Here is a 14396-nt window from a genome sequence, read left to right as displayed (position 1 = left end):
TCATTAAACATTGTGTTGGAAATTCTAGGTACAGCAATTAGACAAGAAAAGGAAATACAGGCATCAAAACTGGAAAGGAAGAAGTAAAACTCTGAAAAATCCACAGCAATAAACGAGTACAACAAAGTGGGCGGTTACAAGATCAATGCTCAAAAATATGCAGTGTTTCTATACACTAGTAATGAACAAGCCAAGGGGGAAATCAAGAAAAAAATTCCAATTATAATTGCAACCAAAAGAATAAAATATTTAGGAATAAATTTAACTAAGGATACAAAAGACCTATACAGAGAAAACTACAAGATTGCTGAAAGAAATCACAGAAGACCTAAATAAATGGAAAGACATCCTATATTCATGGATTGGAAGACTAAATATAGTTAAGATGTCAATTCCAACTAAATTGATTGACAGATTCAATGCAATAGTAATTAAAATCCCAAGAACTTACTTTTCAGAAACAGGAAAAACAATAGCCAAATTTATCTGGAAGGGCAGGGTGCCCCGAATAGCTAAAAGTACCGTGAAAAAGAAAAATGAAGTCAGGGGTCCCATACTACCTGACTTTAAGGTATATTACAAAGCTACAGAGGTCAAAACAGCATGGCACTGGCATAAAGATGGGACATACTGACTACTGGAATTGAATAGAGTGTTCAGAAATAGACCCTCTTATCTATGGACAACTGATCATTGATAAGGCAGTCAAGCCAAATCACCTGGGAAAGAATAGTCTCTTCAATAAATGGTGCCTATAGAACTGGATATCCACATGCAAAAGAATGAAAGAGGATTCATCTCTCACACCCTATACAAAAATTAACTCAAAATGGATCAAAGACCTAAAGATTAGATCTGAGACCATAAAACTGTTAGAAGAAAATGTAGAGAAATATAAATCTTTTAACAGGAGGCAGTTTCCTAGATCTTACACCCAAAGCACGAGCACTGAAGAAAGAAAGAAAGAAATGGGAACTCCTCAAAATTAAACACTTTTGTGCTTCAAAGAACTTTGTCAAGAAAGTACAAAGACAGCTACACAATGGGAGACAATATTTGGAAACGATATATCAGATACAGGTCTAGTATCCAGAATATATAAAGAGATTGCTCAACTGAACAATAAAAAGATAAGCAATTACAAAATGGGCAAAAGACACGAAAAGACACTTCTCAGAAGAGGAAATACAAATGGTCAAAAGCTACATGAAAAGATGCTCAACTTCCCTGGCTATTAGGGAAATGCAAATCAAAATCACAAAGCGATATCATTTCACACCCACCAGAATGGTCATTATCAATAAAACAGAAAATGACAAGTGCTGGAGAGGATGTGGAGAAAAAGGCACATTTATCCACTGTTGGTGGGAATTTAAAATGGTACAACCGCTGTGGAAGACAGTTTGGCAGTTCCTCATATTGCCATATGATCCAGCAAGACCATTGCTAGTTATCTATTCACAGGACATGAGGGCAAGGACACAAACGCACATTTGCTCACCAATGTTTATACCAGCATTATTTACAATTGCCAAGAGATGGAAACAGCCCAAATGTCCATCAACAGACGAGTGGCTAACCAAGCTGTGGTATACACATATAATAGAATATTACGCAGCTATAAGACAGAATAAAATCACAAAGCATGTAAAAACATGGATTGACCTCGAGGACATTATGCTAAGTGAGATTACCCAGAAACAAAAGGACAAATATTGTATGGTCTCACTGACATGAACTAACATTAGTGAATGAACTTGGAAAATTTCAATTAAAAACACAGACCATCAGGAGATAGAAATAGGGTAGATATTGGGTAACTGGAGCTAGAGATAAAGGGATACAGACTGTGCAAAAGGACTAATTGTAGAAATTCAGAAATGGATAGCACAATACTACCTAACTGTAATACAACAATCTTAGTACACTGAATGAAAATGAATGTGAGAATGATAGACGGAGGAGGACTGGGGGAACAAATGAAATCAAAAGATAGGCAATAAAGACTGAGATGGTATAATCTAGGAATGCCTAGAGTGTACAACGATAGTGACTAAATGTACAAATTTGAAAATATTTCTGCATGAGGAAGAACAAAGGAATGTCAATACTACACGGTGTGGAAAAAAGACGGTAATTCATATTTTAAAAATTTAACTTATGCCTGAGACTAAAGCAAAATACGTTTATTTGGCACAACATTTATATTTTAACTAGTGCATTTCCTAACGTAAATTATGTGGACAGATTAATGAAACACCATAAGTACATGGAACCTTGATGTTCTTAGTTTGATAGCTGTAGGAATCCAATATACCAGAAACGGAATGGCTTTTAAAAGGGGGAATTTAACAGGTTGCTAGTTTACCGTTCTAAGGCTGAGAAAACGTCCACTTAAAGCATATCGACAGAAATGCCCAGTCAGAGGCATCCATCCATGGAAAGATACCTTGGTTCAAGAAGACCAATGAAGTTCAGGGTTCCTCTCTCATCTGGAAGGGCACATGACAAACATGGCATCATCTGCTACCTTCTTCTCCTGGCTTACTGTTTCATGAAGCTCCCCAGGAGGCATTTTCCTTCTTCATCTCCAAAGGTCACTGGCTGGTAGACTCTGCTTCTCATGGCTATGTTGTTCTGCTTTGCTCTCTCTGAATCTCCTTCATTCTCCAAAATGTTTCCTCTTTTATACAACTCCAGGAACTTCTGAAGACCCACCTAAATGGGTGGCAATACGCCTCAAGCTGACCCAGTTAAACAACCATTTAAAAAAATTTTTTTAATTTATTTATTAATTAAAACACAAAATAAAACATCAAAATACATAATAAGTAATTCACAATACCATCACTTACTTGTATATTCATCATTTCTTAGAACATTTGGGTTAATTCAGAAAAAGAAAACAACAATAGAAAAAGAAATAAAACGAACACAGGAAAGCAAAAAAAGAAAGATTCTACCTACCATACCGTTATCCCTGGCTTTCACTGATCACTAGCATTTCAAACTAAATTTAACATCTGTTCCCCCTATTATTTATTTTTATTCCATATGTTCTACTCCTTTGTTGACAAGGTAGATAAAATGAGCATCAGACACAAGTTTTCCACAATCACACAGTCACACTGTGAAAGCTATATCATTATTCAATCATCCTCAAGAAACATGGCTACTGGAACACAGCTCTCCATTTTTAGGCAGTTCCCTCCAGCCTCTCCACTACATCTTGAATAACAAGGTGATATCTACTAAATGCGTAAGAATAACCTCCAGGATAACCTCTCGACTCTATTTGGAATCTCTCAGCCATTGACACATTTTTTTGTCTCATTTCACTCTTCCCCCTTTTGGTCAAGAAGATTTCCTCAATCCCTTGATGCTGAATATCAGCTCATTCTAGGGTTTTCCTCAATCCCTTGATGCTGAGTCTCTGTTCATTCCAAGATCTCTGTCCCACGTTGCCAGAAAGGTCCACAGCCCTGGGAGTCATGTCCCTTGTAGAGAGGGGTAGGGTGGTGAGACTGCTCGTTGTGTTGGCTGGACAGAGGGGCCACATCTGAGCAACAAAAGAGGTTCTCTTGGGGGTGACTCTTAGGCCTAAATTTTAAGTAGACTTGACCTATCCTTTGCGGGGTTACGTTTCATATGAACAAACCCCAAGACTGGGGGCTCAGCCTATAGCTTTGGTTGTCCACACTGCTTGTGAGAATATCAAGAATTCAACTTGGGGAAGTTGAATTTCTCCCTGTTCTTACCACTCCCCAAAGGGGGCTTTGCAGATACTTTTCCACTCACTGATCGAGTCACTCTGTGATTCATCGGGGCATCACTCTGGACAAACCAGCAAAATCTCATGTCCTACCTGAGATTCCAAGTACTTATGGCGTTCAAACTATCTACATGAGTTATATTAGGAAATGCACTAGTCAAAATATAAATTTTGTAACTACTAAACATCTTTTGCTTTAGTCTCACACAGAAGGTGGCATTTTAAAATATTAATTACCATCTATTTTCAGCACCCTGCAATAATGACATTCCTTTGTTCTTCCTCATGCAAAAACATTTTTAAAAGTGTACCTTGAACATTTCACTATTATTGTACACTCTAGGCATTCCTACATTATACCATCTCAATCTTTAACATCTATCTTTCTTTCTGATTTCATTCATGCCCCCAGCCCTCCCCCTCTACAATTCTCACATGCAGCTTCATTCAGTGTTTTAAAAATAATTGTATTACAGTTAGGTAGTATTGTGCTGTCCATTTCTGAGTTTTTGTACCCAGTCCTGTTGCGCAGCCTGTATCCCTTCAGCTCCAATTACCCAATATCTTACCCTATTTCTATCTCCTGATGGTCTCTGTTACCAACGACATATTCCAGGTTTATTCACTAATGTCAGTTCGTATCAGTGAAGCCATACAGTATTTGTCCTTTAGTTTTTGGCTAGTCTCACTCAGCATAGTGTTCTCAAGGTCCATCCATGTTGTTACATACTTCATAAGTTTACTCTGTCTTAAAGCTGCATAATACTCTATCCTATGTATATACCACAGTTTGTTTAGCCACTCGTCTGTTGATGGACTTGAGTAGGGCATGAGATTCTGTAGGTTTGTCCAGAGCAATGTCCCAATAAATTTCAGAGTGATTTGAAAAGTGAATGAAAATGTATTTGCAAAGTCCCCTTGGGGGAATGGCGAGAAAGGAGAAAATTCAACTTCCTCATTTGTAGAATTCCTAATATTCTCATAAGCAGTGGGGACAACCAAAGCAATAGGCTGAGCCCTCAATCTTGGATTTGTTCCTATGAAACTTATCCCTGCAAAGGATAGACTAAGCCCACTTAAGATTAGGCCTAAGAGTCACCCCCAGAGAACCTCTTTTGTTGCTCAGATGTGACCCCCCTCCTCTCTCAGCCAGCACGACAAGGAAATTCACTGCCCTCCCCCTCTCTAGTCTAGGTGGGACTTTTTAGTCTAGGTCAGACATGACTCCCAGGCAACATGGGACAGAAGTCCTACGATGAGCTGGGACTCAGCATCAAGGGATTGAGAAAACCTTCTCGACCAAAAGGGGGAAGAGAGAAATGAGACAAAATAAAGTTGTCAATGGCTGAGAGATTTCAAACAGAGCCAAGAGGTTATCCTGGTGGCTATTCTTAAGCATTACATAGGTATCATCTTTTTAGTTAAGGTATAATGGAGAGGCTGGAGGGAAGTGGTTGAAAATGTAGAGCTATGTTCCAGTAGCCATGTTTCTTGGAGATGATTGTATAATGAAATAGCTTTTGCATTGTGGCTGTGTGATTGTGAGACCCTTGCATCTGATATTCCTATTATCTATGGTATGGACAGATGAGTAAAACATATGGTTTAAAAATAAATAAATGGGGGGGCAAATATTAAAAAATGTAGTAGATTGAAATACTAGTGATCAATGAAAGGGAGTGGCAAGGGGTATAGAAAAAAAAATAGGGGAACAAAGACTAAAATAAATTGGGTAGATGGAAATAGGAGTAGTCAATGACAGGGAGGGGTAAGTGGTATGGTATGTATGAGTTTTTTTCTTTCTTCTTTCCTTCTCTCAATTGATGCAAATGTTCTAAGGAATAATCATGGTGATGAATATAAAACTAATGTGATGATATCATAAGTTACTGACTATATAACTAGAATAGAATGATCATATGGAAGAATGTTCGCATTTGTTTGTTGTTATGTTTAAAAAAATAAAAAACAAAAATTTTTAAAAATAAACAAATTCAGTAAGGTGGCAGGATATAAAATTTATGTGCAAAATCAGTACATTTCTATACACAGGCAATGACCTGAGGAATCAGTTAAGGAAAAAATTCCATCCAAAATAGCAACTAAAAGATTTCAGTACTTAGGAAAGAACTTAACTTTCTCCGTCCAAGTCCTTTACTTGGACGGAGAAAACTACCTAACATTGCTAAAAGAAATCAAAGATCTGTATAGGTAGGAAGACATTCCCTACTCATGGACAGAAAGGCTAAATATAGTTAAGATATCAATTCTATCAAATTGATCTACAGATTCAATGCAGTGCCAATCAAAATCCAACAACCTACTTTGAAGACTTGGAAAAGCTAGTTACCAAATTCATCTGGAAGGGAAAGGAATCCTAACAGCTCAAAGCATTCTGAAAAAGAATGAAGTACGAGGATTAACACTCCATGACTTTAAAACCTACTATAAAGACACAGTGGTCAAAACAGCAAGGTACCGGCACAAAGGTAGAAGCATTGAGCAATGGAATCAACCTGAGAGTGCAGGAATAGACTACCAAACCTACGGGCGACTGATTTTTGACTAGGCCCCCAAATCCTCCAAACTGGGACAAAATAGTCTTTTCAATAAATGGGCATGGGAGAAGTGGATATCCATACCCAAAAAATGAAAAAAGACACCTACCTTATAAACTATACAAAAGTTAACTCAAAATGGAATAAAACAACTGAACGTAAAAAATAGCACCATAAAGCTTCTAGAAGAAAACTTAGGGAAACCTTTTCAAGCCCTAGAAGAGGAGGTAGCTTTCTAAAGTTTACAGCCAAAGCACAAGCAACAAAAGAAAAATTAGATAAATAGGAACTCCTCAAATCAAATGCTTCTGCACCTCAAAGGACTTTGTCAAAAAGGTGAAGAGGCAACCAACTCAACGGGAGAAAATATTTGGAAATCGCACATCAGACAAAGTTTGATTTCCTGTACATACAAAGAAATCCTACGACTCAACAACAAAAGAACAAACAGCCCAACTATAAAATGGGCTGAAGATACGAATAGGCATTTTTCTGAAGAGCAAATACAGATGGCTCAAAAGCACATACAGATGGCTCAAAAGCACATGAAGAAATGTTTATTTTCACTGGCTAACCGATATGCAGGTCAAAACCACGCGATAACCACCTCACATCTATAAGAATGGCTGCTATTAAACAGGAAACTATAAATGTTGAAGAGGATGTAGAGAAATTGGGACACTTATGCACTGCTTATGGGTATGTATAATGCTGTAGCCACTATGGAAGACAGTTTAGTGGTTCCTCAGGAAACTAAATTTCAAGTTGCCCTATGACTCAGTAATACCACTACTTAGTATATACCCAGAAGAGCTGAAAGCAGTGACACAAACAGACATTTCACACCAATGTTCATAGTAACATTATTCACCGTTGCCAGAAGATGGAAATAATCCAAAACCCCATCAACACACAAGTGGGTTAACAAAATGTGGTATAAAAATACGATGGAAGGGTGGGCCACGGTGGCTGAGCAGGCAAGAATGCTCACCTGCCATGCCAGAGGACCCGGGTTCAATTCCCGGTGCCTGCTCATGTAAAAAAAAAAACAAAACAATGGAATATTATGCAACAGTAAGATGAAATGACATCCTCAATCACAGCCTTGAGGACATAATGCTGAGTGAAATCAGACAGACAAAAAAGGATAGATACTATTTGATTTCACTTTTATGACCATGATAAAAGGTAAAATCAGAGGCTTATAATACAGAATACAGTGGACTTAGAGATACATAGAAGCTAAAGATGGCTGAATGGTTAGCTAATGAAGTTGAACTCCAATTAAAGGCAACAGATAGAAGTGAAGGCAGTTCTAAGGGGTCTATAAGTAATAATACCAGATTGAAAATGAAAAAGATTGAAAGTGGTTGCTTGGACCTATGCATCCCACTGATTAACACTATAAATATAAATTAGTTCTTGCAAGAACTACTTCAAACTCATGACTCATGTACAAAGAATGTTTAAGTCCAGGGTACAGGGGAAAACTGCTATTGCATGCTATGGGCTATGCTTGAAAAGAAACCATCAGCACTACCACAGCAACAGCACAGGTAAATAATGGGGGTAAGGACAAGAGTTAAGAGGAGGTTTAGATTTCCTATTCGGTGAGGGGTTATCTTTCTCTTGGACCAATGAAATTATCTAAAATTGAGAGTGTCGATGGACTGTGCACTTTGGGCATTACGCATGATGCCTGATGAATGCAGGTGGCTGAAAGACACATAGTGAAAATAGACTGGCAAATGATGGTGTACACACATGATCAGATGTTGTGCTGCTATAAAAGACAAGAAAGGTGTGAGACATGCAATGATGTGAATGAACCTGTGGGACATCCGATGAGGCAAAATAAGCCAGAAATGAAAGAACAATATAGTATGATCTTCTTAAGAATATGTTCATAAGAAAAAACGGGTCTAATCTGTAAGCTTTTATAGCAGACACACAGACCAGAGTGGTAATTATTATTTCTGAATTCTGAGAGGCTGTTATACACACACACACACACACACACACACACACACACGAAGCGATTAGTTCAGACATTAAAGAAATTCAGAACATAGGGGTTAACAAAGATATTGTCTATATGTCAGAACCGCACATGCTCTTTGAGACCAAAGAAAGAAATCTTTATTTGATGTGGAACCTAAATTTTCTTTTTAGCACATAATCTAACTCAACCTATCTGTACAGCTCATTTGAACAAGTGAAACAGAGGGAGCCCAGAATATGAAAGAGGTCCTTTAATCCTGTATACCTTAATGTAATGCCTGGATACATCCTAGAGTGTATTAAGCAGATGATCAAAAACTGTCGGTAAAGTCCATGGAGGGATGGGAGAAAAAATATGAAACTATTAAACTTTACCACCAGGTAATCCCCTGATACCTTGTCAAACATTAGGGACACCAAAATCAATAGGCCAAGCCCTTGACCTTGAGGCTTACTCTTGTGAAGCTTACGCATGTAATGGAGAAGATCAGGCATGTAGTGGAGAAGCTTAGCCTACCTACAGGTATGCCTAGGAGTTACTCCTGGAGGACCTCTTTTGTTGCTCAGATGTGGCTTCACGCTCTCTAAGCCCAACTCTGAAAGTGAAATCACTGCCTTTCCCACTATGTGGGACATGACACGTGGGGTGAAAGCCTCCCTGGCAGTATGGGAGATGACTCCCAGGGATGCGTTCAACTCTGATACCATGGGATCAACAATTTCATTCTGATTAAAAGGTAGGAAAGAAGTGTAACAAATAAAGTATCGGTGGCATACAGAGTTCAAAAAGAGCTGAGAGGCTACTCTGGAGGTTTTAGATATTGCTACCTATCATAACCTGCCAAACCCCAACCAGGACCATTCCAGCCAGTCCTAAGGAACACCTAGGGCAATATATGTAAGATTCCACAAGGGTTCCATGCACTAGGGTTACTTTCCAGAAACATACAACCTCCAGATGGGTCGCTGGACCAGAGTAAGTCCTGAAACCTACAGGGCCCAGCTTCTCCAGAACATCAGATAGTTCCGTCTCCCTACCCCATATTAGTGACAGACTCTTCCGACATGAAAGTTAGAATGGCCATAGCCCAAACACCACTAAAGAGATGGGTAGAAAGATCAAAGGTGATGGTGCAGTTATAAAGAGAACACAGGATTTAACAAATGAATACGATTGCTGAATTATTAAATTGATGTCTCTTTTAGTCTCCAGTATCTTAGAGCAGACAGAAGTAAAAACCTAAAACTGGGGAATTGTAACCCATGCCAAACTCTGAAATCTATTCTACAACTAACAGTGGTGCTGTGCTTTGAAATTTATTGCTTTTTTGGATGTTATGCTATTTTTTCACAAAAAAGGGAAAAAAAAGTAGATTGTGATGATAAAAAAAAATTATGCCTTCTAGCCTCCTATATTCTGGAGTAGCTAAAAGGAAAAATATGAGAGGATCATATGGTAACTCGTGACAAACCCTGGGATCTGTCCTGTAAGTATTTGTTGAAGAGTATTTTGAAAACTATTGTTTTTTTATTTCTTTGCTTTGTATGTATGTTACATTATACAATAAAAAATTAAAAATATATAATAGCAGGGGAAAAAAAATAATTGAGTGTTACCTTCTGAGCCAGGTTTAAAATAAACTTAAGGTGACTGAAAAAATAAATAAATAAATAATATAGATATGTATTACAGTTATAGGACCACAAGGAGAAAGCCTAAAACAATATAGTCCAAACTGTGAATTTAGTACTTAACATCTTTCCTTACTGATGAAATGTTAAAAAGACTGTGGACTGTAAAATAAAATTAAAGGCAAAACTCTGAAATTCTAATTCAGTCGCAGCCCATGTTTGAAAACAGGAAGACTGTTTAGTTCTTATGACTATGGGCATGAGAACCAGATTTCCTGGGTTTGAATTCAAGCTCTGCCTCTTATCAGGATATGTCCTTTAACCTTTTTGCATCCTTTTTCCTCATCTTCAAAATTGGGATAACAATGGTCCCTACCACTCCCCACCCCCCACCCCGATGGCTATAAGCTCTGCCCTAGGCCTTCCTTTCTTCATTAAGAAGACAAGACAGACTTATTCTCAGATTCGGGTGATACTAGTCTTTGTGCACACATAGCGCCTTCCAGGTGAGATGTCTCAGTAGCTTTGTGTCTAAATAAACTACTACTGCATGACCCCTGTCATTGACAACATGCAGTGAACAGAAGCTCTCTGAGCCCCAAATTTCTGACCCTAAAACAAATGAGACAATGTCTATTCTAGTTCTATGCCATTATAATTCTATCATTTAACAGAATTTCCATATGGCAGTCACCTATGTAAGAGCTTCTCAGGAACACACAGTCCAGGGTTCTTACCTGCCCAAGGTACCTAAAGATGCATCATAAAAGTTGATCCTGTACTTGAGCGAACAGCAAAGATCCATCGGGAAATTATGAACCAGCTCCCTCACCACAGTTTTCCCTGCTTCCTCAGCAGAAGTCTAGGAGGGTTTGAAAAAATAAAATGAAAATCTCAAACTCAAACCTCAGCAATGACTAAAGGGTAAAAACTGGACAGTATGATTTCACACCCCTAATGGCAACTCAGAAAACATTTTAAGTTAACATTTGACATCATTCCAGAAAAACAAAGAACCCCCAAAACAATGATCAAAATAAAACAATACCCTAAAGAGGATGAAGTTTAAATGTGTATTTTTTAAAAAAGCTTAAGATGACTTAATTTCTCTTGCTCTTTTAAATAAAATTCCACACTCAGGAGGGTTTTATTAAGCCCCCGAGGTTTCTGGCAATGGGGCATACAAAAACATGTTCAAAACAAGAGAACATCAGCACGTCACAAAGATGAAAGGAAGTAAAATAACAGGCTCTTGAGAAATAAATTATTATCAAGTTAACAGAAAATCTGAGCCTTTGCTTGGAAAATTAAAATGTACACTGGCCTTGGGTCAATCTGAGAGCAAAGGTTTGACTGAGCCCTTCAGACTGTTACAAAATAAAAACATAAGGTCCCTGTACATTAGGTTTCTAAAGTAAACGTAATAAACCTTGAAACTCCAAAAGCTGGATATGAAAGAAAGGAAAAAGAAGTTCAAAATAAGGGGGTGGAGAGAACCTGGTCCCATCCTATAAATCCATCAGGGAAGCAGTGCAGGGAAGAATCAAGACATCATTCAGCTGAAGGACTAACATTCTTTTGCATACAATAAAACATATCAAGAGACCCCAGAGTGAAGATTAGGAAAAAAATCTTATTGTAAATACTAAAATTTTAAAATTTATCACGTCAACTGGGGAATAAAACTACGAGCCAACAGAAACGAAGCAAATGGGGGAATTGCAATGGGTGTTATGACAGAGGGGACTATGGTCCCATGAGCCCAATCTGGACACTTAATGCCCAACCCCGTTGCTTCCTATGAAACGGAGATCAAAGGATATTAAGGAATGACGAGAAAGAAAGACACAGACGGGTTCAGGGGGTTTGAAGCTTACCTTAGACAAACAACAGACATCAGACAATTTTATCTTAACCAGATCCTGCTTATATACTGCAGAATGACAAAAGGCGTGCATGCATTTCCTGGGGGAACAAAGTTCTTATCTCTCAGTGCTCTTCCTTCATACTTAAAATAACCGTTTGGGGTAAACAAACATTCTCTTCCTCCCGGACTGTTTTACATAAATCAGATAACAGAAAGCAGTTCACTGCCACCGCCACCCTAATGCCATCTACTCCCAACTAGTTCCACAGGTCTTATGTTAATCCTATCTCCTACATTTCCCCCCTTTTATTTTATTAGCCGAGGTGACTGTGCCTGTCTTAGGTTGCCCTTAAGCTCTGAAGGAAGGGTCTTACCCGTCACTGGCTACCAGTCAAGCTCTCTGACTTTGATTCAGGAGGGAGCCAAGAGTTGTTCCAAGAATCACACTGTCAGCGAGGCTTTGCTTAGTGACTGTGCCTGTCTTAGGTTGCCCTTAAGCTCTGAAGGAAGGGTCTTACCCGTCATTGGCTACCAGTCAAGCTCTCTGACTTTGATTTGGGAGGGAGCCAAGAGTTTTTCCAAGAATCACACTGTTTAGGGTGGCTTTGCTTGGTGACTGTGCCTGGTTTAGGTTGCCCTTAAGCTCTGAAGGAAGGGGCTTACCCGTCATTGGCTACCAGTCAAGCTTTCTGACTTTGATTATTTGTTGTTTAACACAGTTGAGGAGGAAGAGAAAAAGTATAAACAGCCCTAAACCTAAGCCTACAGTACTCAAAAAATGATGTGATTTCCACCAGCAAATAGGATTCGGATTTTTTTTAGCTCTTGGGTAAGTGATTGTATAACATCACCTCCATAGGCTACATGTAAATTATTCCGAGATAATTCTAACACCTTTTTTTGTAATTCTAAGATATCAAGATTTAAACTATCTGAAAGTCCCCAAAGATGTCTCTTTACCTTTTCCCATTCTATTTCAGATAGGTTATATGTTAAAAGGGATAATACAAAAACTGCTCTCATTCAAGTTACACTTTAAACTTCGTAAAAAATTTAAATTATACATTTGATCTCCAATATCAACCAATGTCATCTCTATATCATATAATCTATTATTAATTTGCTCATCAATATGAGATTGTCTATGCCACAGTTCACTGGCATTTTTACACCATTCTCAAGCAACTCTGCATCTGTATAGTTTGGTACAATGCAGTTCCAGCGACCCACCACTGTGATACTTCCAATGATTCTGATAACAGCTGCAATAATGAGTCCAATTAGTCTCTTAGTCCTTTTTAGATATTCTTTTGCCAAATGGATCAGTATTTGTGTTTCTGGAGAGGACTGCAAAGATCTTGACATCTGCACTGGCAGCCAAATACCTCTTCTTCTCCTTGCTGCTATAACAGTCTCATTTTCCTGCAACATAAATGCTTGGATACAAGTGAATAGAGAACAATTCTCACAATTAGAAATTTGATTTCTTATATGCATATGACCTTTAACAAATATATATGGATCTCTAGTACATATTTGCATATATGTTTATGGCTGCTATTCAAAGAGAAGTTATAGTTACTAGAATTCACTATAAAAGTTGGTCCCAGTCTCTGGAAAATTTTCCATAAATTTCTGACTAATGTATTTATCATCCCAAGAACTTGGCACAAATCATCCTCTATGTATTAAACTCTGATTTAGCTTGCCTGTCCATATAATCTCAATTATCTTCAAGTTAGAGATGGGAGACCCCACAGGGGCCGCATCTCTTACAATCCCATAGGAATCATTAATTGTGATAACTCCTCTATCCATATGACATAACTGCCATCCATTCCAACTTTCTTTCCCATCTAACAGGCAAGTATCATTTGTTTCCACAGAGTTATGCATATGGGTCTTCCTAAAAATAGAAGAGTTAAATTTGATACCATTTTCCTTCTTCTTTAAGTAGTTTTGGAAGTCTTGAATCTACTGGACCTGGGAATCCTAAACTTGTATTTGGATATTTTGGTAAAGTTGGATCTGCCCATGTTAGGACTGGCAGCAAAGGTGGGTAAGGAATATAAGTCCAATAAGTATAATTATGTCCTTGTCCTTCAGCAATTAAAGTTATATGTCCTATAATATACGTTACCCATTTAGTTATTTTCATCCGGGCTGACATGTTTGGGTTTTATTCTCTTTGAGGGAATCCAAACCGATGTTCCGTCATCTGCAATGACAATAGCAAATCCCCTATCCCACACCTTTACCACGCCTGGTTTCCATAACTCATCTTTAACATCTTTCCAGTAGATTGGCTGCAGCTGCAGTTCTGTTTGGGTTGTATCATTTTTCTTTTCCAAATTACTAAAATGTTGTTCTGCAGGAGTCTGTGATGAATTCTCATAAATGTTTTTTAAAATTTTAAAGTAAACAGTGCTTTTGCTAATTGATCTTTAGGTGTACTTATTTTCATAACATCATCTTCCTGATCATTATCTCCCCTTTTTTTGTTTCAAGAGTACAGACTTTAGCATTCGGTTTGCTCGTTCAATAATTCCTTGCCCAGAGGGATTAT

At 38.1% G+C, this 14396-nt stretch overlaps 1 protein-coding gene across 7 annotated transcripts in view; it reads right to left on the bottom strand.

Annotated features, from left to right (window-relative positions):
• The window catches only part of LOC143648595 (uncharacterized), a 59253-nt gene that overhangs the window by 25261 nt on the left and 19596 nt on the right, over positions 1-14396 (bottom strand). For 2 of the 7 annotated variants that reach the window (XR_013158645.1, XR_013158650.1), the window contains one exon: positions 10701-14048. Coding sequence is in view for 1 of the 7 variants with exons in the window: in XM_077118828.1 (XP_076974943.1) it covers positions 10701-10825 (125 nt within the window). In the remaining 6 variants the exon portion in view is untranslated. Of the gene's footprint in view, positions 1-2119; positions 2719-5783; positions 14049-14396 lie in introns of those variants that run through there. The other 5 variants (XR_013158646.1, XR_013158647.1, XR_013158649.1 and 2 more) reach the window with 5 other exon arrangements.

Source organism: Tamandua tetradactyla, chromosome 10 (assembly GCF_023851605.1).
Source record: "Tamandua tetradactyla isolate mTamTet1 chromosome 10, mTamTet1.pri, whole genome shotgun sequence".
NCBI lineage: Eukaryota > Metazoa > Chordata > Mammalia > Pilosa > Myrmecophagidae > Tamandua > Tamandua tetradactyla.
The sequence above is the reverse complement of the archived record's forward strand: the minus strand, read 5'-3'. Positions and strand labels throughout refer to the sequence as shown.